This window comes from Daktulosphaira vitifoliae, unplaced genomic scaffold, assembly GCF_025091365.1.
Source record: "Daktulosphaira vitifoliae isolate Bord-2020 unplaced genomic scaffold, ASM2509136v1 Scaffold_2, whole genome shotgun sequence".
NCBI classification, from domain to species: Eukaryota; Metazoa; Arthropoda; class Insecta; order Hemiptera; family Phylloxeridae; genus Daktulosphaira; species Daktulosphaira vitifoliae.
Window position 1 is genome coordinate 10,698,359 of NW_026099573.1, and position 27,973 is coordinate 10,726,331.

At 25.9% G+C, this 27,973-nt stretch overlaps 1 protein-coding gene across 2 annotated transcripts; it reads left to right on the forward strand.

Annotated features, from left to right (window-relative positions):
* Nucleotides 1-5,019: 5,019 nt before the first annotated feature.
* Nucleotides 5,020-23,818, forward strand: LOC126897505 (putative E3 ubiquitin-protein ligase protein PFF1365c). Of its 2 annotated transcripts, XM_050671166.1 has the most exons (10): nucleotides 5,020-5,230; nucleotides 5,980-6,024; nucleotides 6,160-6,204; nucleotides 7,355-7,396; nucleotides 7,557-7,598; nucleotides 7,709-7,750; nucleotides 7,960-8,001; nucleotides 9,407-9,581; nucleotides 21,932-22,192; nucleotides 23,655-23,818. In XM_050671166.1, exons 1-10 carry the CDS (start codon nucleotides 5,111-5,113, stop codon nucleotides 23,693-23,695), a joined length of 855 nt encoding a protein of 284 aa, XP_050527123.1. In that variant the 5' UTR covers nucleotides 5,020-5,110; the 3' UTR covers nucleotides 23,696-23,818. The 2 variants fall into 2 exon arrangements, with proteins under 2 accessions (XP_050527123.1, XP_050527124.1); XM_050671167.1 differs by lacking the exon at nucleotides 7,709-7,750.
* The last annotated feature ends 4,155 nt before the right edge of the window (nucleotides 23,819-27,973 follow it).

A 27,973-nucleotide genomic window follows, 5' to 3' on the forward strand; every position in this document is an offset into this window, starting at 1 on the left:
ATTTTGCTACTTAAAAATATTTGTTGAACTGGATATTTTTATCGATCGATACATATGACAAAGGAACAATTTGATGAAAAACCGGGCTGTAAAATATATAATGTAAGTGTTTTTTTTTTTGAGTATTATAAGTCATCTGAATACGGAAAAGTGTTAGCTAATGATCACGATATTAAAGCAATTTTTCCTGAAAAACGAAAGAGGAACGTAAAAAATTAAACTTTGAATTAATTGAAGACGAGATATGCAAATATTACCTCAATAAAAGATATATGTAAATTTTATGACCGAATTCTTACTGAACTAAAAATCGATTTGAAAAATGTCTGAGATTGCCGAAGATTTTGATTTTTTGTATGGTAGTAACTTGATGGATAACTCATTGGACTATATACAAAAATAAACAATTGACCTAACCCTAGCTAAAGTTCGTAAAACGGTGGAAAATAAACGGATTGAATTGATTTTTTTATTACATCTCAGGAATGTCATTGGCCGGGTCTGATGAAAATTTCAAATTTTAAGTCGTAAAACGCTGGTGTCAGCAAGCGTTTTTCTCGAAAACGGTCGAAATTTTAAAACACTCGCGGGCGAGCGGCAAAAGTTTTCCGACCTTTGCCAATAATTTTCCCGAAGTCTGGTGACTGAGTATTTTCATTGAAAAAAAAAATTTTGAAAATCTGAGCACGCTAAGTAGTTTTTCCAGAAGAGTGTTTTTTCCTTGTTCTATTATATAATAAGATGTCATGTTTCTTTACACGTTGCGTGCAAATATTAATATGTTGCTCATCATTTTTTTTTGTATAATTATAAAAAATTTCAGATTTAAATAAAATTAATAGCTTTAAAAATGTAGTTAATCAAATAAAATAACAAATGTTCATAAAATAATTATGAAAAGATAAAAGAACACAATGTTTATTGTAATATGAAAATGTTTTCAAGCTTAATCCACTAAAATAGTAAATTAAAATAATTTATAGTTTTATACGGAAGCATTTTAAAATTTTGCCCTGTAAGCAATAATTAGTTGCTGCTTATCTTAAAGTTGTTATCGTCCGATCAAAATTGTCTGTGAGAACAAGATTTTAAAATGACATTTTTGTAGCTTGGAAAAAACAAAATTATGTATTTTTATTTTATTAGAGACTGTTAATAAAACAATATGCTTTTATCGTGTCTAAAACTGTATAATTTATTAAAAAACAAATGCTCTGTTTTTACCATATCACACAAATAAGGATTTTTTTATGTTGCGTATTTGGCTCACCTATAATAAAAAATTATATTAACTCAAAAAGCAATAGTATATAAATAGTTATCGATTAGTCAAATATTTTTATTGGCTATTTTTTATTTAATACTAAAAAAAAAAAGAAATATAGGTTTCCATTTAAACTTTGAAAATTACATCGAAAATCTAAACTTAAAAATAATTTTTTCCTACAATTCAATTCATATTTACTATAGTTCATAAATATAAATCAAATTTGAATATGTACATTTTTATGAAAATGTTATTATTTAACAAAAAAATGAGTGGTAGTATAATTAAATCACGCTGTTTATAAAATATAAAAATTATTCATATATATTAAAAAATAATAAAATTAACACCCTAACAACATAAAAGGGATGAATTAAAAGGGTATTTTAAAATTGATAAATCAAGTTATACATGATAATGAAAAATACCCAAATTAATTTTCTTAGCAGAATGATTAGTGTAAGAGAATTAGAGATGTTAAATTGATAATAAATACGCGCTTTAGACTACATTTATTTCTATCACTTTAATTGCAAAAAACAACCACCTTAGTAGAGACATGGACAAGTTAGAATGATTCCTGATAGTCAATGACATTATTATCGTAATGATACGTTACAATGTGAATCTGTTAAATGTTTTTAACAGATTAAATTTAATTAAAGTTAAACTACAATAAAAAAAAATAAAAAATTTTAAGAGTTCAAAATTAGTCAAAACAATTGTTTTTTTTCTTTTAATTGCGATATTATTTACTTTTAGAGCCCATTTCTCATAGTAGAATTACCAATATGACAATTGTCAAACAAACATTTTTTTATAAGCAGTATATTTAAAATCTTTAATTTAACATCAGTTAGAGATCTCCCAAAAAATTTATTTGAATAATATATGCTATAATTTAGTAAGTGGTCTCTTTAGGCTTAGGCTTTTTATCAGAAATTCAATAAAAAAACATACAAAAAGTTAATTCTTTCTAGTATACTCTATTAAATTTCATTAGTTTCAGTGTTTTGAAAAATATAAGTTTTAGCAGTTTAAAAATGAAAAACATTTTTTTGTTTTTGAAAATTACGTTTTTTAAGATTGTGTAATTTTGAGATATTTTTTAAACTTCTGAAATTGAAAGGATTTATTCTATTAATCGAAGAAGATAAGTTTAACTAGCTTGAAATCGAGTTCTTTTGGCGTATTGATAATTAAAATCAGAAAAAATCTCAGTAATGAGAACTGAGACAGTCATAAAAATATGCACACCACCACAAACCAATACCATTTCAGGTTCGTATCGAAGTTAAAAAATAAAATTGATTGTAAATAGAAATTCAAATTTTCCTATTTAGATTTTTTGACAAAGCTGCATGAATATAATTATTATGTTGCAAAATAGGTATAAGTATGTTTTAAAACAAACATAAATCAACTTTATGTATTTAAAAAGTAACATATTCATTTAACTAACTTATAAAATAGAAAATGATCAAATTAAGAAAATAATAACGATTGATAACGACATTTGGATCAGCACTTTTGAAGGTATTAATATTTTTATACACAGCCTGGTGATGACACATTGGTGATGTCATTTCCTTGCTACAAACTTTCCCTCTTGATATAAAACTGTCAATAAATTCGGAAATATTGGTTCACAATTGTCAATGACATTTGAACACCGAAAAACACAAAAAATTGATATTGTTTAAATAAAGCAAAACAGAAGACATTTAATTATGTCTCCCGTTTAAAACGAATAACGAAATAATTGTTAACGTTTTGACTGAAATAACTGTTTGCGCGCAACTAATTAAGTGTCGCGCTCTATAAATAGTTTCTGGTATCTGCGCTGTGTCCAAACCACATGTTGGCGCTCTTGTTTCTTTTCTTACATCCTCTCCCTGTAAATTTAGGTTAACAAGTTTGTTTCAGGTGTTGTCACAACTGGCCAGTGCGCACATTTCATTTCGGTTAATTACTATTTAATTGTACACTATTATAATTAATGGAATTATAATGATGCGACAGTCATCGATTTGTAGACGTGAGATTGTCAAATGTGCTCTAACCCGCACTAAAACTTTTATTGAAAAATTCTCCCCTACACTTGCGTTACTCTCTGAAGTAAACTCAATTCTTTATAAGCATTTTTTTTCAATTTGTAGATGTGCGTGATTTTTGGTTTGATTTTCAAAAACATATACAATTAAATAAAGTTCCTATTCTTGTAATACTCAATCGATTAATGTTATTGTGATTTATTATATTATTTAAAGGTACACTAATCTTTTTTACTACTTAAGTAACAAAAATATTTTTCTTAAAAATATACTAGCAATAATAATATAAAAAACCCAGCACAGGAGGGTCGTAGCACAGTGGTGACGTGGTATAGTTGGATCAAGTATAATGATATCTGACAGTGATTAAAATCACTATAAAAAAAAAACGCTTCGATGCAAATCTTTAGATGGTGTTTAATTTAAAAAAATTGGTGGATTATTCCACAAGCTACATGATCTGCTATTTCCTTATTAATATCCTGATTAAGATAAAGTATGTCGAATGATAAAGGTATATAAATATTATTTCTTATAAAAAAATTGTGTTGATCCATACACTTTTCAATATGTTATAGCATTATAAAGTTAAAAATGTAAAAAATAAAATAGAGAATTTTCACACAACAATGTATTCGGTAGCCATTATCGCCATGAAGACAAAATAAAGCCCAAAATTTTTTTTTTCATAATAATGTACATTACATTAGCTTTAATTTAAGATATATATAAAAGTGTCAGACTTTTCGGAACACTTTCAAAAGTTAAGTTGAAAAAGTAAATTTTTTTGTAAAAAATTTGTCTTTTTTTGAATTCCCCACTGTAGGCAGGTAAAGGGTTAGATCTATAACAAAAATATATCATATGAAAGGTAAAGACATCATGCATCTATAAAAAAAAATATTGTATTGTTTAATTTTAAAAAAGTTATGACAGTTTTAACTAAAAAAATAGAAAATTAGCGATTTTTAAATTTGTAATTTTTTTGGAGTTTTGCCCATTTACGGGAAACGATGGCATAATTTTCTATTTTCGAGGACAATGTCTTCGATTAGATACGATTTGTGATCTTTTGACGTATCGTTGAAAGAAATCGGTTTGATGAGAGCTGAGAAAAAGTGGTAACAGACACAAAAAAAAAAAAAATAATAAATAAATAAACACATCATAGTATAATAGTATCATAGTATAGCTTCGCATCAAAGCTAAAATATTTATACACGGACAACTAATAAAGTTAGATTCAAAAATTGATTAATATTATTATATTTAGTATATTTTTGAAACAAATTATATTTAAATCAGTAAATCAACTTTGTTTAGTTAATACATCTTAAGAGTAAAGTGAGAGAGTTTTACACTCTTCAACTTGATTGTAATATCTAAAATAATGTAAAGTATTATTGAGCATTGTTTTATTTAATAAAAAAAACTCGTTATATCTGATTGATAAATGGGTTTTAGAGAAACTAAATATGTTCTATAAATATAACGCATGAACTCATAATAGAAAACTTATTTAAAATTATTTTCCAAATTTGAACATTTTTTTTTAAATATTTCAAACATTTGTGCAAATGATTTTTAAAAATGTTTGTCAATAATTCATATATGAAGTAATTATAAATTTATACGATATAAATTTCAAATTATTTTTAAAATATTAACAAATAAAAATCCTCTATATAATCGATATTATTCTGACAAAAATTTTATTTGCACACATTATATTCTTACTTCGTTAGTCTAATTTAATAATTTAAGACTTCTAAAAAGTACATATTAAAAAATGCGCTGTCATAATATATTATTATTAATATGTATATTTATATGTATTACATCAGTATTGGCCGGAAAAAAAGGTCGTGTCAAAAAAGTGAAAGACAAATCTTCATCAAAATCTACTGAGGTAAAACGATTAATAATTATACTTTTTTTTGTACCCTAAATGTTGTATAAAATAAAATTTTGATTAAAATCTGTTGGTTTTTGTTAGGAGTTTTACTTATCTTGGCAATCCAGACCGCGACGTCCGAATTTTTTACTTCATGAAAACGATTTTTTGTCCGTTTCCCTCATATAGCATTGTAATCTACATGCTACGATGAAAATGAAAAATCCAAAATTAGGTCAAAATTCTCTATTTTAATATGGTCTACACGCATAGTTTATAGTAATATATAATTTTAGTTTGCGCATATCAATTTTGTTCAAATTGTATGTTTGTTTATGTATTTTTCACTAATAACACGACGCTTCGAAATTGTTCTTAATAATTAAGTTTTTTTTCTGGATTAATACTTTTTTGCACAACAAAAATTTTATCTGACGTAGTTGGGTACTTCTACCCGAATCAGTAGCTTACCTGTAAAGACAAGCCAAACGCTCTGTAGGTGCTTGAGGCCCACATGGTCAAGGGCGGATCCACAGAACGGCGAAGACTAGTTATATCAATAACGTAACATTATTGATTATATAAATATTTTCAATAAAAAAATATCTGCCTAAGCCTCATTATCAATAAAAAAAAAAGGCCTAACGAATTGTAAATGATCAATGATAATCATAAAATTAATCAACTCAAGAGATTTTCGATATAATTTTCAACAGTAATATATATTAAATTCAAATGTTTGTATATTATTTGTATTTCTCTAGGTTAAAATTAGTAACGATGAAACGTTGACAGACTCCATTAATAAGGTAAGTTTACCTTAATCATATTAAGTTTTCAACTTGATAATTTTAATAACTTTTTGCGATAAAATAAATATTAAGTAAAATGTAGTTTGGGAAAACGAAGAATTATTTTACTAATTCGAAATATTTTATGTTTAGATCAATTTAAGTGACAAAACCGATGTGAAGTCACCTACTACACAAGTAATGTATTAAAATTCTAATTTAAAATACTTGTGACAGTGTTGTTAAGTCAATAATAACAGTGAAATAATAACAGCGGGTTCGTTTATATTATCAGTGATCGGGACAGATATTGAAATCGTATATTATTTAATGTGATATCAAAAATACATATTTAGCAGAATAATATTAAAAGATATCATTTATTAATTTTACCAAACAACTTGACAATTTTTGACACTTATAAAACATATATAAAGTTTAATTGTGGTATTTTCACATAGACTTAACACTAAAACAAAATATTCCATTGAAATAAAATAACGTGAAATAAATCATAACACAACATTTTAATTAATTAATAATTTCTAATAATTATTAATTGTAGTAAATAGCTGAGAAGTTATTAAATAACTGCAATATTAGTATAGTAAAGTTTTTCAATATAGTAATAAGCAATTATCAAATTCTTAAGTAATATAATAACGTCATATAGAGCGAATATGCAGGGTAAGTGAATTAATAATGGTGGGAAAAAGAATATATAAATGGAAACAAGAAAAGTAACGAGAGATTGACGTTTTGACGAAGAAACGTCGAGTTACGGGTAAGGACGTTTGGTGCGTGAAACTTTATATTTTGAACGGGTTAATTTATATTGTGTTACATTGTTATACTGTAATTTGATTTTGTGTTTAGTAAATTTCGTAAATAAAAGATAACTATTCGAAAACTGTAATCATTTTTTATGTACCGTGCTATTAAAATTGTGTGTGTGCGGCTAGTGTCAAGTTTGGACTGCTGGTCTTGTAGTCGATCTTAACAATCAGTGTGCGTTCTGGCTAGTTTTTGGGCTTAACCGTCTTTTAGTAGGTATAATGGAAAGGTAGTTGTGCTGGTGAATGATTAGGAGCCACCATTCAGTCTGTTATTTTTTAATTAGACTGTGATGAAGGGTCTAAAACCTACTCCTTTAGTGGTTCACTAATTGAAGGGATTGTGGTTGACCAGTATACCCAACGAGAGGACTCCAGAATAGGTAAAAACGACTCGTCGTTATAAGTATTAATTAATTTCTTTACTTTTTTTCGTATCTACGTCGCGATACTACCGACGTACGACATAATTTATTAGTATATATTAAAAATAGTAATTTTGAAACATTTTACAGGAAGAGAATAATACACTAGAAACACAAGATACACTTATACAGGTATTGATATACAAAATGATTGATTTATTATTGATCAATCAATTTCTATTAATTAAAAAAATTCAGATTTATAAATTAATTAAACAATAAATTTCTACAACTATTAATATATTAGTGAAATGAGTAAATTTAAACATAGTAATTGTGAAAAATTTTACAGGAAGACAATAATACGCCAAAAACACAATCTACACTTATAAAGGTATTGATAAACAAAATGATTGATTTATAATTGATCAATAAATTTCTACAACTACTAACATATAAGTTAAGTTAGCATATTAAAAATAGTAATTTTGAAAAAATTCACAGGAAGAGAATAATACATCAAAAACACAATCTACACTTAAAAAGGTATTTATATACAAAATAATTAATTTATCATTGATCAATAAATTTTTCTTATTGAAGTAATGATATAACTATATTTTTATGGTTTTATTTATTTCTCTGTTTATATGTAATTAAATATTTTTTGATTCATAAAATTAATTAAATAATAAATTCCTTCAACTAATTTACCAGTTTTTATAATAAAAATAGCGACTTTAACAATTTTACAGGAAGAAAATAATAAACCAGAAAACCGACCTTCGCTATTAAAGGTATTAATATAGTGCAGTCTTTCATTAAATGTGTTTTTATTACTTTTAACGACTAAATTTAGTTCTTATTTATTGTTTTAAGAATTTTATATGCAGCATTTATTTTTACTCAGAGAAGAATGAAATGTTAACTACTTATAATTACAGTTCTTTAAATTTCAATAACGTTTAGAGTTTTCTTAGCTGTACCTTAAACTACTTGTAATAATTAATAATAAGCTCATTCCTATTGCAATTACTTTATAAATCTTTGGTCTTAAACTACAAATCGACTTCCCTGGTTTTCATTTTAAAATAATTATAATAATTTTAAAAATAAGTACTAAAAAAATAAAAATGTTTCAGTACTTTATTTTTATCAACAAAATTATTTATTTAAATTATTTATATAAACAACTCTTGAATAGAATAGAATAGAATCGGAACATCCACACGTTCAATTTATCATAAATTCAATTCAAATCTACATAAAACTTAATATACTAAATAAATCACAAAATATATTTCTATATAGTTCTTTAATGTTTATTTACAATTAAAGCCCTTCCAAAAACTTTGGTGAATGTTACAATTTTTTCAACAGTTGTATTAATATAGTTTAATCAATTTCTCAGTAAACTGAATTTTGACATTTGATTAATAAAAATAACATATATCTTCTACTTTAGGTTATTAAGTATTTTTAAATAAATTAGATAATAAGGTACATATACATTTCCAAATTTATCCATTTTGTTTTTTTGATTGCTAAATATAATGATCAAATTTAACAATAGTAAATTCCATTTTAAATAATTTGAATTTTTTTTAATTTTCGGAGGGGTTCTCGATCCAATGAACCATTCCCTGAGAGTACGTGTCCTTGCATAGTATTTTAATAGGATCGAAATAATGATATTTTCGATAGTATGGAAAACAAGTATTTTATTGTTTACTCTGAGAAATTTGTAAAATTTTCATAAAAAAAGAAATATTTTTCCAGGGCTGTAATTTATTTAAAACATCAAAGTAATTTTATGTTAATAATAATAATAATAATAACTAAAGAAATTATTATATTGCTTTGGATTTACAAAAATTTCTTTCCTTCAATAAATAATTTAGTAAATAATTGAAATCCTATTTTATAACTGTAAATAAAATATTTCCATATGATTAATAAAAAATATAAATAAGCATTGTTTTTAAATATATGAAACACTTCATAATGTTTTAAATGCAGATATGATAATCACATATACTAAATAAATTAAAACTTATGTTTAAGTTAAGGATAAATATTTTTACATTAATATTATAAAGTCTATTTTAAAAGAAAAAATTTATATTGATTTCAACAAATTATTAATTTTAATCTTTTTAACTATTTTTTTTAATTTTTAATTTATTACTTGTAATTTTTTAGAGTGATATAACAACTGATCAAATTAATTTGCTTACGAGTATTTATAATGTAGTGACTTCTAACGGTACGGAAAAATTAACTGTTGACATTTTGAAATCCATTTTTACAACGCTTGAACAGAAAAAAAGCGATGAGGAATATAGTACGATAATGAAATTCCTTGATTCTAATGATGGTAATTATAAAATTAGTGTCTATTATAGATTTCTATCTAAACTTGAGGCAGTCATAAATTATTTTCTTGAGGAAGTAAAAAACAGAATTGTTATCATCATAAATTTGAAAATTAAATTTTTCACTATTTTTACCTAAATAAATTTTCCAATTCTTCTTAATAAGTTTACTTTTGGCTTGTAATAAATATAGATTAACATTTTACGGCCAGTATTTGTAAGTGCAATGGAAATTATGAAAAGAAAGGTGACACGATATGACATTAAATCTTTTAACCAAAGGCGTCATAGAGTCAAACCTTATTATTAGCCACCGCGCATTTACTATTTACTTATTGATACACTTTAAGTTTAATAATTTACAATATGGTGTAAAAGGAACACAGTACCGTATTAAAACGAATGCAATAAAAAATAATACATACGCTGACTTCTTGTCGCAGTTCGTGGATAGTTAATAAAAAAATGTATAACTTATGACATGGGAAGGGTACAAACAAGGTACTGACATATATATATAGTCATATTTCTATTAATCTAAACAGGTCTCTTCTTCTCCTTCTTCCTCACCTTAATCCCAACTACTTATTTTAAACTTCCACTTGACACGATCTTTCACATCCTCTACGCTCACATCAGATGTCCTTAAATCGCATTCATTTACATCTCTCCATCTTTTTTTCGATCTTCCTCTACCTCTTCTTCCTTCAACATTCATTTCTACAACTGTTCTTACGGTTACAGATTCTTCTCTTCTCATAATTTGCTCAAACCATCTAAGTCTATTTTCTCTCATCTTATCCACGATTGAAGCTACACTTATACTTTTATCCCTCTTATATGCTCATTTCTTATCTTATCTTCTCTAGTCACTCCACTCATCCATATATGATTTCTTATCTCTGCTACACTCATTCTATGCTCTACTTTCTTACCAACCTCCCAGCTCTCTGAACCATACGTCATAGCTGGTCTCACTACAGTCTTGTAGAATTTACCTTTCAGCATCATTGAACTTCTTTTATCGCATAAGACACCAGACGCTTCTCTCCACTTCAACCACCCGCACTTAAACCTGTGTCTTACATCCTCGTCAATACCAACACTCTTTTGCACAACTGATCCTAAATACTTAAAACTTTGCACCTCTCCAATCACGTCTCTGGTCTCCTTATTTCACCTACCTCGTGTTCTATATATTCTATCTTACTCCTGCTTATTCTTAAACCCTTTTCTTCAAGAGCTGATCTCCACATCACTAGCCTTTGGTTAATTTCCTCCCCACTATCTCCTATTAACCATATATCGTCAGGAAACAACATGCACCACAGCACCTCTCCTTGTATTTCTCTAGTAATTTCATCCATCACTATAGAGAATAAGTAAGGGCTTAAAGCAGAACCCTGATGCACTCCTACTCTTACCCAAAAACCTTCTGTTACTCCTACCACACTTTTTACCCTAGTACAAGTGTCACATATCCTTTATTATATTAATGTATCTTTTTGGGACTCGTTTTTTCATTAATACCCACTTTAGAACCTCTCTCGGTACTCTATCATACGCTTTTTCTAAATCTACAAATACCATACAAAGCTTTTTCTTTTTTTCCCTAAACTTTTCTATTAGTTACCTCACACAAAATAATGGTTTCATTGTTGACTTACCGGGCATAAATCCAAACTAGTTTTTAGATACCGATGTCTCATTTCTTATTCTCTCATTTATTACCTTTTCCCAAATTTTCATACTATGACTCATAAGCTTTATGTCTCTATAATTTCCACACTCCTGTATGTCTCCTTTACTTTTAAATATTGGCACCATAATACTATTCCTCCATTCATTTGGTATTTTCCCTTCTAATAAGATTTTATTTAAAAGTTCCTTCAACCACCTTATGCTAACACCGCCTAATATTTTCTATACTTCTACTGGCACTTCATCTGGTCCTACTGCTTTATTCTTTTTCATTAATGCCACAGCCTCCCATACCTCTTTCTCATTTATTAAATAAGTCAGTTCCTTATTCCACGAGATATACTTTAATGTCTCTTTTGACTACTCCTCATTCAATAATTTTTCCAAATAATCCTTCCACCTTTTTTTCACATCATCATCACTTTTTATACACCTTATATAATGATAATCTTTTGACCTGTTCTCTTTTTAACTAATCATACCTCTTAAACTTCGCCCTACTTACTGCACACATGGTTTCTTTGCACAAGCATTTGTACTCCATCCAGTCTTCTCTTCTTTTACTTTTCTGTCATACTTTGAATTACTTTCTATGATTTTTTAAACATCCTCATCCCACCACCAGGTTTCCTTGTTTCCTGGCATTCCAACGCAACCGTCTTTACAAACTCTTTTTCGTTTTCCCCTTTTAATTTCCACCACCAGATCTTCGATTTTTCCCTTGTATTTTTTCTATTTTTATTTATTCTTTTTCCGGTAAACCACAACTGAATTACCATCAGTCTATGTTGTGTAGTTACACTCTCGCCTGTTATAACTTTACAGTCTTTTACTCGCTTTACTCTTCCACATAAAATAATCGATCTGTGATCTATTCTTCTCACTCTTATATGTTATATAATGTTCTTCCTTCTTTCTTAAATAAGTATTAACCACATCAAGATCATTCGATACTGCGAAACCCAATATTCTTTCATCCATCTCTCTCCAAAATACTTCTTTGTCTATTTCATTCTACTTGTTGTGCTTAAGCACTTACACATTCAACATTTTTTCCTCGGATATTTATTTAACGACTATAATTCTGTCACTTTTCCTAACTACTTCTACTATACTACTTTTCATCTTCTTATCCATTATTATCACTATACCTTTCTATGTATTGGTCTTACCTGAGTATATTATTTTATAACCACACCTATTTCCCTTGCTTTCTCTCCCTTTCACTTAGTTTCCTGCACACAACAAATGTTAACTTTTCTCCTCTTCAATACTTTGGCTTATTCTCTAAATATTATAATATTTAGAATAAAATTAAAATAGATAATACTAGAGCTCATTAACATAAAAAGTTTACCACTTACCATTAATCATATCATTTAAGTTATTAAATATAAATTAATACTATAACTATATTAACAAGTTTAAAATTTTTTTATGTGTTCAGTACTAAAAGAATTTTACTATATAAAGAGGGCTGGGTTGGATTAATTAAGTATTATCATAATTATATCGCACCTATATTAAATCTCTAGCCAATTAGAATAATTTTATTAATGTAAAAAATATGAAATCATTAAAAATATTCTCCTTCTTCTTCTTTTTTTTCCTCATCTTAATCCTAACTACGTTGAGTAGGCCACCCTTAAATCGATAAACAAATTCTAACATTCAAAAATAATATTTAATACAAAATAATTTTGAATATAATGACTAATTTATGTAAATTTTAAATTTGATAAATTTATGCTATGCTTTTATTTAAAAGAGAATTTGTATGCAAGTATAAATTTTATACGTCACTATAAGTTACGTTTAATCTTACACACTGTATAACATATCTATTTTTTTGTAAAAGTTGTAATTTTTTTTTCTTTTTATAATAAGTACTTTTATATCTCCTCTTCAATACTTTTACTAATTCTCTACTACCAGTTAATGTTCCAACATTCCAAGTACCTATTCTTACTTTGTATCTATCTTTCTCCCTTATACACGAGTCCAGCCTAGAGTTAAGTGGTGATGTCCCTACAACGTTGACACTACAAGCGTTGGGTAGACCTGTACACATGATTGGTAAAACAGCTACCGCATAAGTTGTCCGGCTAGTATCAAAAACTTTATTCCTTAGGCTTTCTCCGTTTTTAACTACATTATGTTGTCCCCGCTTACATCCAAGACGGGACAACCCGCCTAAGTTATGGGCAGGATTCTTCATACTTTTTTGATAAAGATTTTTACACCGGCTGTCGACCTGACAACCTCACTAGTCGCCTCTTACGACTGACAGAGGGGCCATGGAAGTATTCTTATTCCCTATCCACAGGGAAAATTCTAAACAGGTAATATTTTAATAAAAATGTTTAAAAAATATAAACTAATTATTGAATTTTAAAATAATAAGCTGAATTTTTTGCTATTCAAAGTGTTTTAAATGTAAAAATTAGAATTGCAGTATTTTTAATATTATCGATAATTCATTATTTTTAATTTAACAAATACATTGTTTACTCTATAAAAAATCAAAATCATTTTCAGTTAATTTTTAAAAGATATTAAGAAAATTGTATTATAGCAACTATGATATCAAAAAAGGTAGCACAGTGGAGTCGTGGTACAGTGTGCGCGTGGCACAGTTGGGACTAGTATAGACGATATCTGACAGTGATTAAAATCATAAAAAAACGTTTCGATGCAAATCTGTAGATAGTGTTTAATTTTAAGAAATCGGTGGATTATTGATAAGCAAAATTATAACATAAAAGAATTACGGAAAAATTGCAAAAAAATCATTCCCACAGGAAATGATTTTTACTGAATCGACAAACAAATAAGTTTTTATCATTATATTTTATGTCAACTAGATTTTTATTATATTTATGAAAATCAGTGTACCGCCTCATAAGGTATTTTAAAATAAATTAAAATACAATACCAAGAATAGTAACACAAAAATAGCATGTTATTTAAATACGGCAACCATTTGCACATAGAAGATAAGTCGTTGGGACAAATTTTTTTTAACACGCTTATATTAGTTTCACATGTATGTTTGTTGTTTGCTGTAAGTTTGTAACTCCACGCGACACGTGTTATTATGTCGCGTATCCCGTCGTGTATGACCTTGAGACTAGACTGTCGTAACGCATTCACCCCACCCCGCTCACTACTCACGCTAACACAATTTTCTTGTATAATTTTATTTTTGGTTTTCGTACCCATATACGCGTGCGTGTCATAAATTATATGTATACAGAGTGGCCCACCACTCACTGACAACTTAAATAACTTTTGATCCAGTTAATATTTTTAGCTGATTTTTTTTTTTAATAATAGTGTTAGGTCTATAGCTATATCTCAATAATTAATTTTTTAACATTTTATTAAAAATATTAATTATTTTTAAATTTTAAATAAAATGTGAAAAAAAATCTAAGATAGCTATTTTGTAGAGTAGAATTTAAGAAAAATTTTAATAAAAAAATATCTTATTAATATTCAGTAGTAAATATTCTGTAGCATTTTAAAGTTTGTGAAAATTTGAATTTTCATGTATTATTTTACGGTATTAAACATTGAAATACGTATTGAGAAAAGGATAGTAGAAACACTATTCGTGATTACTATAATTTGAAGGTGTGTAACTTTTTCCATGAAATGACTTATGCTTTTGAATGAGAGTGATAAGTATAATTGCCTTATCAAATTTCTTATCATGGTATTAATGCCAAGGTTGTAAATTATACACGATGCCCCATGACTCGTGCCACCTTTATGAGCCGTCGCCCTATTTTATGAGTATTTGACTGACAAACACCGCGCGTTGTACGCCGCAGTGCAAAGTACAGCAGGTGCTATAACTTTTTCAAAAATGAACATATCAATATAATTTTTTTTTTTTATATATGCTTGAGGTCTTTACCTATCATTTGGTATATTTTTTTTGTAAATTTGACCTTTTTTCTGCCCACAGGGGGGGATTTAAAATGACAACTATTTCACAAAAAATTAACTTTTGAAAATGTTCCGGAAGGTCTGACACTTTTATATATATCTTAAATTAATGCTAATGTAATATACTTTAATTTGAAAAAAAAAAATTTGACCTCTGGACTTGTCTTCACGGCGAAAATAAATACCGAATGCTATTTTCGTGTGAAAATTCTCGATTTTATTATTTATATTATATTTAACTTTATAATGCTATAACTTATTGAAAAGTTTATGGATCCACACAATTTTTTTATGAGAAATAATATTTTTTAATAAACCCTTTTTCATTCGACATATTTTATCTTAATCGAGATATTAATAAGGAACCAGCAGATCAAGTAGCTTTTGGAATAATCCACCAATTTCTTTAAATTTAACACTATCTACAGATTTGCATCTAAGCGTTTTTATGATAGTGATTTTAATCACTGTCAGATATCATTATACTTGATCCAACTATACCACGTCACAACTGTGCCACGACCCCCTGTGCTGGATTTTTTTTTTTTTTTTATAATTATAAATAAGTTGCTTTCCTTTGTGTTCTTAATTTTGGCTAAATTTAAAAACTATTATTAAATTTGAAGTTAGTGACCTTTAAAACAATGAGAATGAAAATTTTGAATATTTTTCATGTCATAAATTTGGGGGAAGGTGTAATTTATGACAAACAATTATATTGAAAATATAGCATTTTTCAATTTTATGATCTCAGATTCATTTTATTAATACTATTATCCCATCAGCCTTGGTCCCTAAATCGTGGTGCCAATTGAAAGAATTCAATGGGTTAATAGCTTAATTTTATTTGTATTTTAGTTTCAATCCGAAGCTAAGAAGGTATTGGTTTTACTATGATGTGTTTTTTTTTTGTGTCTGTTACCACTTATTCTCAGCTTTCACCCAATCAATTTCTTTCAACAATACGTCAAAAGATCACAAATCGTATCTAGTGGAAGACATTGCCCTCAAAAATAAAAAATTATGCCCTCGTTCGCCGTAAATGGGGAAACCTCCAAAAAAATTACAAATTTAAAAATCGCTCATTTTCGAAATTTTTTCAATTTTTTTTACTAAAATCTGCCGTAAGTTTTTCAAAAATAAACATATCAATATTTACCTTTCATTTAATTGACACGGTACCATGTTTCCCTCAACCGCACATCACGTTATCAACCTATATGAAAGTATATATATATTTTTTAAATCTAACTCTTTACCTGCCCACAGTGGGGGATTCAAAATGGCAACTATTTTACAAAAAAATTTACTTTTTCAACTTAACTTTTGAAAGTGTTTCGGAAAGTCTGACACTTTTATATATATCTTAAATTGAAGCTTATGTAATATACTTTAATTTGACCTCTGGACTTGAGTTCATGGTGAAAATGGCTATCTAATTAGTGTGAATAATTTCGTGTGAAAATTCTCGATTTTATTTTTTATATTTTTAACTTTATAATTCTATAACTTATTAAAAAGTGTATGGATCAACACAATTTTTTTATGAGAAATAATTTTTTTTTAATAATCCCTTTTTCATTCAGGATATTAATTAGAAAATAGCAGATCATGTAACTTTTGGAATAATCCATCAATTTTTTAAAATTAAACACTATCTAAAGATTTGCATCAAAGCGTTTTTTTTTTATAGTGATTTTAATCACTGTCAGATATCATTATACTTGATCTAACTATGCCATGTCACCAATGTGCTGGTTTGGGTTTTTTATCTTAATCCCTTATACCTGAAAAGGTTGTCAACTTTAATTTCTAATGTCATCATTCCTAATTAACTAGCATATTCAATAGATCTGATTAAGAAAATGACTGGTCTACAACAACTGTTGTACAAGTATTTTGGAATTTAGTAACAATTGAAAATAAATGACTGAAGATGAAGAGTGTATCCTAATTTTTTATAACTAAATATTTCCCAGCTGTACTCTTCCTCTCATCGAAATATAAATATTTCAGGAATTTCTGTTATACTGGTCTAGTAGTTGTTATCAACCAGTATTTTAGCTTCGATGCGAAGCTGAGAAGGTATTAATTTTACCATGATGTGTTTATTTTTTTTTTTTGTGTCTGTCACTACTTTTTCTCAGCTCTCACTGGACCGATTTCTTTTAACAATACGTCAAAAGATCACAAATTGTATCTAGTTGAAGACATTACCCTTAAAAATTTAAAAATTTTCCCTCGTTCCCCGCAAATGGGGGAAATATCCAAAAAAATTACAAATTTAAAAATCGACAAATTTTGTCATTTTTTTCACTTTTTTTTNGAAATATCCAAAAAAATTACAAATTTAAAAATCGACAAATTTTGTCATTTTTTTTTCTTAAAACTTCTATACTTTTTCAAAAATCAACAAATCAACATAATTTTTTTTTAAACTAAAACCTTAGATATTATCCTTTCATTTGATATAATTTTTTTGAAAATTTAACACTTAACCTGCTCACAGAGGGGATTTAAAATAGCAACTTTGTTACAAAAACTAACTTTTTCAACTTAATTTTGAAAATGTTCCGGAAATACTGCATCCTTTAAACATATATCAAATTAAAGCTTATTTTATGTACTATAAAATGAAAAAAAAAAATTTGTCCCGACACTTTATCTTCTGCATGTAAACGGTTGCCGTAGTTAAAAAAACACTATTTTTGTGTTAAAATTTTCGATTTTCAATTTTTAATTTTCAACTTAAAAATGCTATAACTTTTCGAAAAATGCATGTATCAGCACAATTTTTTTTTTTCTAAATACATTATAAGTACATCTTCCATTTGACATACTTTTTATTAAAATTAGACAATTTCCCCTTATATAGGGGGGGTTCAAACTTTGAAACATTGTATAAAAAATAGAACTTTTTCAACTGAATTTTTGAAAATGTTCCGGAAATACTGCGTCCTTTAAACATATATCAAATTAAAGCTTATTTTATGTACTACTAAATGAAAAAAAAAAATTTGTCCCGACGACCTATCTTCTATGCGCAAAAGGCTACCGTATTTAAAAATATGCTATTTTTTATTAAAATTCTGGGTTTTGTATTTTATTTTATTTTAAAATATCTTATTAGGGGAATAAACTGACTTTCATGAATAATTATATAATTTCATTGACATAGAATAAAGTTCATAAGACATGAAATTAAACTTATTAAAATTTTTTTGCTTTTTTAAAGTCGAAAAAGTAATTTTTAAATTTGAGTTAGCTTAAATAACTAATTTTATCATGCAACAAAAAGCAACAAAAAGCAACGAACAGTTGCCGAATGAGTGACACCTTAATCTTTCACGCCTAGGGTACGAGGCTCAAATCCGTCTCTAGCTTCTAAAATTTTGCATTTTTTATTTTTAGTTAGAATAGAATTTTCAAATCATTTGATATTTATCTCATTTAGATTCAATAATTTCAATAAATATAAAGGATCTCATGTTAATATTATTTTACTATGTGGTTCTTTTTGTGGCTACGATTTATTTTACCAACTCTCACTAGACCTACTTCTTTCAACGATACGTCAAATGATTCATTTAAGTTTATGATATTTAAGTTAATGATTAGTTTAAGTTATTACTCTTAAAAATCAAAAAAATATTCCTTATTCAAATAAAAAGTAGCTTAACTAGATTTGTCCATACAAACAATTAAAATCATTAATTTTTAATATTCTTAAATTATTTATTGTCGAATTAAATTTGATATGATAAAAGTATTCAACTACAAAAGTAAATAATTTTACTTTATAATTTATTAATTTTTTAACTCTATTTCTGTGTGCTACTACCAGTCTATAATATGCCAAATTTTTTTGTAATATGTTGCTATATAAATCATAAATTAAAAAAAAAAATGATTTTTAGTTTCACCTGAATTTAACGATGGATTTTTACAATAATTCTAAAAATCCATCGTTAAATATTATAATTATTATCGTTATAATTATTATAATTATTTTTTATAATACGCTCAATTGAGTAAATCTTTTTAACTACTTTGTTTTGATTGGTTCATTTAGTTAAAGTAAAATATTAAAATTAATCAAGTTCTGAATATTTCAATTGCAGAATCTTTTTAAACACTAAAAGTTATTAGGAAAATATTACTATTCTTTCTATTTCAGTTATCTATTACGAATAAAATGCAAAAAAAATCGAATTTTTTTGATAAATGTACTGTAAATAGTAATTATAAAATTTCCTGATTGCATATTAATCTTAAAAATTTCATTTTTTTCAATTTAATAATGTCAATTTCAAACTTGCAAGTTGAACTATAAGTTATGGTAACAAATTCATTTTTTAGCTTCGATGCGAAGCTGAGAAGGTATTTTTCATTAAAACTTTCACTTTAAAAGACAATAAAAAATAGGTTCAAAATGATTACCTTTAACATATTAAAAATCAAAATCAGTATTAATTTAATACAATTTTTTTTGTTCTTAATTATTTTTTTTTATATGTAAATACTTATTTTTTAATAATAAGTAATAATATTAAAACTTAGAAGTAATAGAAAAAGTTTAATTGCACATTTGAAAACATCACGAAAAGTTTATTTAGAAAAGTATATTTTTTTTCTGATGAAAGTTCCTTTTGTTTAGTGTATTTATTCATAAGTAACAAAATTTTTTTATTAAAAAGTATTGCATAAATTCCTTTAAATTTGTATACGCATTAAAAGTATATGAATATACAACTCCTTTTTATTTTTATAATATCTCCGTAAAAATTACAATATTATATTATTGAATACCACTTTCATACTCAATTTAATTACTGTAATTATTATGTGTTCATATATTATAATTATAAATCGGGGTAAAATTAAGGGAATAAGTGTTATTGTTGTTTTTGAAATAATCTACCAATTTCATTTTTTTCTATTTAATAATATCTATTTCAAACTTGCAAGTTGAGTTAAAAGTTATGGTAATAAATTAATTTTTTTTTAAATAAAACATTCACTTTAAAGGACAAAAAGAAGTTGGTTCAAAATGATTACTTTTAACATATTAAAAATCGATAATAATTTGAAAATAATTAATTATAAAAATTATATAATANCATTCACTTTAAAGGACAAAAAGAAGTTGGTTCAAAATGATTACTTTTAACATATTAAAAATCGATAATAATTTGAAAATAATTAATTATAAAAATTATGTAATATATAATTAAACGAATTACTAATCTGGATATAATTAAGGAAATAGGAGTTGATGTTGCAACTTCCCCACTGTGCTGGTTTTTTTAAAATTAATTTAGCTAACTAATTACGGTTGTTATTATTATTTAAATAAAAGTTTACATCTTAAGAATTTATAAGAGATGAACATAAAAATATTTATAATTGAAAAATGTGAGAAACATTAAACTATAATATAGAAATAATAAATTATTAGTATTATTTTAATTTTTCTATTGATTAAGTGGTTTATGAAAAGTGTATCACTCTGTATATTAGGTTTATTACTAAAAGTGTGTAGTTGTTCAAGTGGGAGAAATTTAAAAGCAAGTATATGATACTTTATAATTTCTGAATTACTGGTTTTCAAGATATAATTTATTAGTAATTTTCTTTATTAGATCATTTTTAAATAAATTAGCAAGTTAATTAGGGTTGTTCCTATTTGAAAAATTTAAGTTGACACCCTTATTATGTATAAGGAATGAACCTAAAAAAACTTTATGATTCAAAAATAAGAAGAATATTGAACAAAATAAAAAAAAATAAAAACATTACTAATATTATATTTGTTTTTCAATTAATAAAGTGGTTCATGAAAAATGAATCACTCTATATATTTATTTTTAATAAATTAAGCAAAATAAAATAATTTCATTCACATTTAACGAATTTAGTTGAGTTAATACAAGGAATTGTAATTTTTCAAAAATATTTAAGGGTGGGGTGGTAAAAATTTTATTGAATAGGTGAATACTTCCATTCATAATTCTTTTTTATAATAAAAAAGTTTTATGTTTTTTGTAATTTTTTTTGCGAATTATTTTATATATATTAAATAGTATATAGTCTATTGAAACTAAGTATAGTGCTTAATATTAAGATGTTGAGTTTTTTATTTTGCGGATTGGTATGATTATATAAACTAAAATATTAGTTTTTTTTTAATGATGTTTAGTATAGTTTTATTTCCTTTTTTTAACACAATAAAATCAATAACTTTTATTGTTTTTTTTGTTATAAGTATTCAATTTCTAATTCTTTTTTTATATAACAAAAAATGTTTCTACATTTTGGAGACGAAACCATCCCATTACGCATTTAACATTTCATTTGATTAATAGGTAGTTGAACTTCCTTAGTTGTCATAAATAATATATACATAATAGTATAAGGGTTATTCACTAAATGTCTGTAACTTATTAACTTATTTATGCCTATCTTTTCCTAAAATATATTGATATTATTTAGAGAAATAATTATTTGACATTCATAATTCCAAGAGTTCACTATATACTGTAGGTTGATTTATGTTAACTATATTAAATTAACTTATAATATAAATATTAAATATTATTATTTATATTAAATATTAATATATTAACTTATAAGTAATGTTATGTTTGTTTATATTTATTTATGTACGTGTAATTCAGTAATTTTTTAATAATTATAGACAGTGAAACTCATCTAAACAGATTTTTGAAACTATTTAACTTAAATAGTCGTCAAACACAAAAAGAAGAAATAATGTCGTCTACACATAGTATAGAAGATATGGAAGTATTTAAGATAATATCAAAGGGAAAGAGTTCTTTCAATATGAATGATTTAAATCGTTTCGGAGGAAATAAGATGAGAAAATCACGTTGTCTACAAGAAAGCATTCAATCTTTAAGACAAATTACCCACGATAAAGGCGAAGTTACATTTGAAGGTAATTTAAGAGTATTATAATTAAAACAAAAGGAACTCTTTCATTAGTAAATATCACACAAATCGAGTGCGTGGTGAATAGCTTTATTGTACTGTATGAACTTTAATGAGACTACTGAGTTATCACCAAAAAAAAAAATTGTAAAAAATTAGCTTCAATGCGTACCTGTCAATCTATTGATTTATCCTTCTGTGTTTATTTTTTTTTTTTTTTTGGTAACGTTTCGAGATTACATTCGCTTCTACTGTATGTTTTTTAAAAATTTTATCATTTTTAAATTAATTCTCTATAGCACTTTAATAATATACGTATTTACAAAAAAGTGTAATAATACAAAGATATAAATATTAAATATATAAGTTTTAAATATTAGTACTGAAAATCTTATTTTTATCGCATTTAATGATGTACATAATCCATTGCTAAGAACATCCATATAATCTATGTCATTATTATTAATTTAAAAAAAAAATATGGAGTCGAAGAGCATAAATCTGTTGTTTTATCAATAAAAATTTCATAATAATCTATCCAATTGATACTTTTTATTTTTTGATTTTTAATTATTGATAATTTACCAAAAATAATATTGTTTATTTTATAACAACTGTAATTTTGTGTGTCATTTTTCTTTATTACTGAAAGTGTGAGGAATATTTCAAAATTATTATGCGACAGAATCAAATAGACACGTTTTATGATATTTTACTTATTGTTGAGTAAATTGGTGTAATATAAATGAATATTCACATATACGGATGGAAAAGAAAATTGCAAAGTAAATTAACAGATTTTTAGAATGATAAAATTATCCGAAATCTCGTTTTTAAAAGTTATTAAAGACAAAAATTATACGATTTATAATAAAATTACATTATTTTAAAGTTCTTTGAGTATCAACAGAACATATATATCATTCAAAGCTAAATCAAATTTAAAGTTTGTTTTATGGACCTGTTTGTTTTATTGATAAATCAAGAATTTGATATAACTAAGAGATTATTTCGCGTGTAATTGAGTGATTTATGAAAAACACTATCACTCTGTATATGATTAATATAAGAAAAACGTTTGTGTAACTTATCTTTAAAATTCATGACCATGAATATTTTGTTGTTTTCATAACGTTTTAATTATGTTTCAAATACACATCAAGCTTTTTAACACAGTAGTATTTATCTCTTTCAGTAATCATGTTTACTATAAATAAAGACCAATGAATGATATTTTTATTCCATAATGCTGCATCAAGACTGTAATTAACTTAATCAAAAATAATATGTATTGTCATATAATTTTTTAAATAATTTTAATAACTAATATTAAAACGATAACTATTAATATAATAATACATTATGTGTAAATATTAATAATTAATGAATAGGTATAAAATTAACAAAATGTCTCACCTGACTTTGTTAGATTCCTACTGCACTAAATTTGTTTTACTTAAATTTTGCAGATTTTTGCAAAATGTGGAATGGTGGTAATAACAACAATTGAAAATTATTTGATGTAGCAAATTATAATTTAAAAAAATACTTTTATTTTGTATTGCTAACAATGATTTATATTTTATTATATACTTTTTAATATACTCTCCATTAAAATTTAATTTTTAATTTATACTCTCCTCATATTTTTTATCAAATATATTTTTGAAAATTAGTTGGGATCTGTTTAATATAAATATATTAAATACATGTTTCTTTTTATTATGGTTTTTTTTCAGTTTAACCAACTGATCATCACCTATTGAAACGATTTTACTCAATAATATGTCAAAAAATCTAGTAGCTTATCAGTATGATAATTTAAAAAATTACTTTCAATACCAGTTAAAATTAATTTAATGTGTTCCAAAAATTCAATAATTTTAAAAAAGTCAATATTGATATTTTTAAATTCACTAAAAATTTAAAAAGCTCTTTTAAATCTAAAACGGATCATTATGACATTTTTAATAATGCAAATATTTTACTAGCTAACGTCATTAAATTAATACTAACACCAAGTATATAAAGATAATAAAATATTGAAATATTATTTATTTCTAGTGTTCTTAATAAATCATATTGTAGATGACAAGTGTAAGGGTCAATTTTTTTTTTAATTCGTGGTAAATTATATTATTTTGCGTTAAATATACAGAGTGAGTCACGATTAATTTTTATGCTTTAGGACTTTGCAAATAACATATCAAGCCATAGTTTTTTAATTTATTAAAAAAGGAAAAAAATTTAATTTACGAAAAAAATAAAAAATTTTGTAAAACAATAGCTTATTAATGTTTAGTAGTAATTTATTTGTAGCATATTAAAGTTTTTGAAAAATTGTACTTTTGTGTTTAATTTACGATATGAAATATTACAATATGGTTTGATGAAAAGGACAGAAAAAACGAAATAATTTCAGGTTAAATATTAGTTATAAGTATGTAACTGTTTCAATGATAATTATCTATGCTTGAATGAGAGCCAGTAATTAAATATAAAATTCGATTAGGTGTACTACCTCTTTTATAAGATATCATGTGTACTAATTTATTGTATGTAAATGCTATTTTAATTTATGGATCTAAATAAATATTGATAACATCTAATAAACTAGAACTCGTTGTGTGATTGTAAAAGATATAATGGTATTAGGATTTTATTTTTATATTGTTTTTAGTATTATTTTATTCGATGTTAGGATATTTAAATTTTTATATAAGTAATATTTATTATAACAAATTATTTATTTTATATTTGGGAAATAAAACTAATTATATCTGATAACTTTTTTTTAGAATATTTTACTTTAAAAATTATGATATGTATCTATGTTGCATTATAGATATGTACTTTATATTATCGATAAGTTTTCTGAAAATAAATTTAAACGAATATATTGTTTTAACTTAACTTCTTAACTTCTAAAATCTAAATTCTAAACTCTTACTTAAAGTTAAAAAAGTATAGAAATATTATTTATCTTTAGTGTTCTTAATAAATCACACTGCACAATACAAGTCTTCGGGTTAATTTTTTTTTTATTTGTAGTAAATTATACTATTTTGTGTTAAATATACAGACACGAATAATTTTTAAACTTTACAACTATGCAAATAATATAACTTACCATATTTTTTTTAATTTATTAAAAAAAGGAAAATAAACTATATTAACGAAAAATATAAAAAAGATATCCATTTTACAGAGTAGATTTTAAAATAATATTACAGTATGATTTGAGAAAAGAACAGAAAAAACCAAATAATTTCTGTTTAAATATTAGTTATAAATATATAACTGTTTCCATGATAATTATCAAAGCTGGGTCATTCCATGTGAAATCACCTAATGTGTGTGCTGCTATTTTTGACATTTTTATCATAGACTTCTTAAATATCATTGACAACAAAAATAGTTTTTGTTTTTACCAGATTGTGCATTTGTTATAATTAAAAACATGAACAAACCCCTTATGTTCTAAAGCCTATAACTTCACATCCCAATAAGCTATTACTATGGAACTAGCACTGTTTTACTTATATTAAATAGTACTTCGATTTCATTATTAAGTTTATGAATTTTGATTTAAATTTTTTAATTTGCAGTATTTTGATAGCAAAATTTGAAGGTTAAAAAATGTTTAATAATTTTTTTTTTTCTTTTTTGAAACTTTTATTTATGTCATTTTAACCCATATCATATTTGAATCGATTTATAATTTTTTTTTGTATCGTTTTACGGTCTTGACGCATGAAAATAGCCAACTTAATAGCGTGTAGTGTCACGGATTCTGTTGTTGATTGTTCGACTTGCTTCTTTTTAGATGGTTTATGTGTTCAATTCACCTTATAACCATATAATATACAGTTTGACTGTACTAATTGACACATTGAAGTGCTCGTCATAGTGGTACGAAGAAGCAAGAACAGATTACACATTTTCTACTTTTTTTTTGTCTAAATATTAATTGTTAATATATTTATGTTGTCATATTTTGTTATATTTGTTTAAATATAAATACTGCACAATAGATTTAGGGTAAATTATTGTAGCTATTTTATTGGATAATATCAAACGGGGAAATAAACTACAGTCCACAAAACTTAATTTTTATTTTATTTAATTTTTTTATTTAATTTAAAAGAACTGTTAGAGACGCGATTTATCTCGGCGAGTAGTCGTCTGAGTATTTCACGTCACACATTTTGGTCCGTTGGGGACCGAATTTTTGGAAATATTTTTTTAATCTTGTTAAAGTAATTTTAGAATTTTATTTTAATTGCTTAGATTATAGGGTTTTTTATAAGTGCCTTATTACTAGACTACAGATGTGTAGACGTAGGTTACATTACCCTCTCAACTAGACTATAGGTCAGTTAACATAGGGTTTTTGTTTACCTCATTCTCGAATAGACGATGCCGTAGGGGAGAACAGCTCAGAATTTTGAATAAACCACTTCCCTACTCCTGCCCTTGAATTGCGAAGAGTTTGAGCTATAATGCTGTTGTGATCGGGTTGGTACGGTAGATAAAATGAAAAGATAATGCGTTTGATAATTAGTTCCATTTTTCTAAGATTACTATTTAATTCTTTATTGGGTTACTATTTCATTTAGTAATTCGTTTACTACTTCATTTCCTAAATCATTTACTATTTCACGTATTAATTCGTTAAGCCTATTCATCCGCATAGGCTTGTGTATAACAATATTTGTTTAACTCTCTAATAAGCAGGTCCAATACTAGACACCATATCAAGGGGAATAGAACCCCGCCTTGTGGGCACCCCTGTTTAACACTCTTGATTACTTTGGTCTCATTGAGCTGTCCCAAAATGGAGCGTTCCTTGAGCATGGATTCTATCCACTTAATAATAAGTGGTTCTATTCCATGCTGTTGTGCAGATTCACACAGCAGTGCAGGGACAATTTCGTCACAGCCTGCGGCTTTAAAACTGCCAAAGGCTTTTATTGCCCATCTTATTCCACTTGGGGTTATCACTTTCCTGGTTGGTCTCCAATCAGCACAGGTCACACGTTTGTCCTGTGCATCATGTTCCTGTTCTCTGTTGTTAATTGCAGAGTCAGGAAAATGTGTGTTCATCAAATGTGATAATGTTTCATTATTGTTATTGGTGAACATTCCGTCTGGCAGTAGTATTGCCTCGACAGTTTTGTTTGATCCATTCCTTAGTGATCGCAGAAGTCTATTTGCTATAGGGAGTTGTTGTATATCCTCACAAAACTTCTTCCAGCTTTCTCTTTTGGACTTTTTCAATGCAGATTTGTAGTTCCTTTGGGCGTCCTTATAGGATTCCCAGTGTTGTTCCAAACCTGATTTCATTGCATATACGTAAACAGTTATTACAGTTAAAACGTTAACAATTATTTCGTTTTAAACGAGAGACATAATTAAATGTCTTCTGTTTTGCTTTATTTAAACAATATCAATTTTTTGTGTTTTTCGGTGTTCAAATGTTATTGATTTTTAATATATATATTAATGTTGATTTATAAAATTTTGTAACAGTATTTCCGAATTTATTGACAATTTTATATTTAGAGGGAAAGTGTGTATCCAGGAAATTACTTGATTTAAAAATAACATCTTCAATGTTTCATCACCAGGCTGTATATAAAAATACTAATACCATCAAAAATTCTGGACCAAATTATATCAACTGTTATTATTTTCTTAATTTGATCATTTTCTATTTTTTAAGTTGGTTAATTATAAATGTGGACTTAGGGGGTCATTCAAAATGGTGTGGGTTTGTGAACTGGCT

Coding starts and splice junctions, on each gene's coding strand:
- LOC126897505 (XM_050671166.1), top strand. CDS start 5,111: ATGCGCTGTCATAATATATTATTATTAATATGTATATTTATATGTATT. Junction 7,397..7,556: donor CACAAGATACACTTATACAG/GTATTGATATAC, acceptor AAAATTTTACAG/GAAGACAATAATACGCCAAA. Junction 8,002..9,406: donor ACCGACCTTCGCTATTAAAG/GTATTAATATAG, acceptor GTAATTTTTTAG/AGTGATATAACAACTGATCA.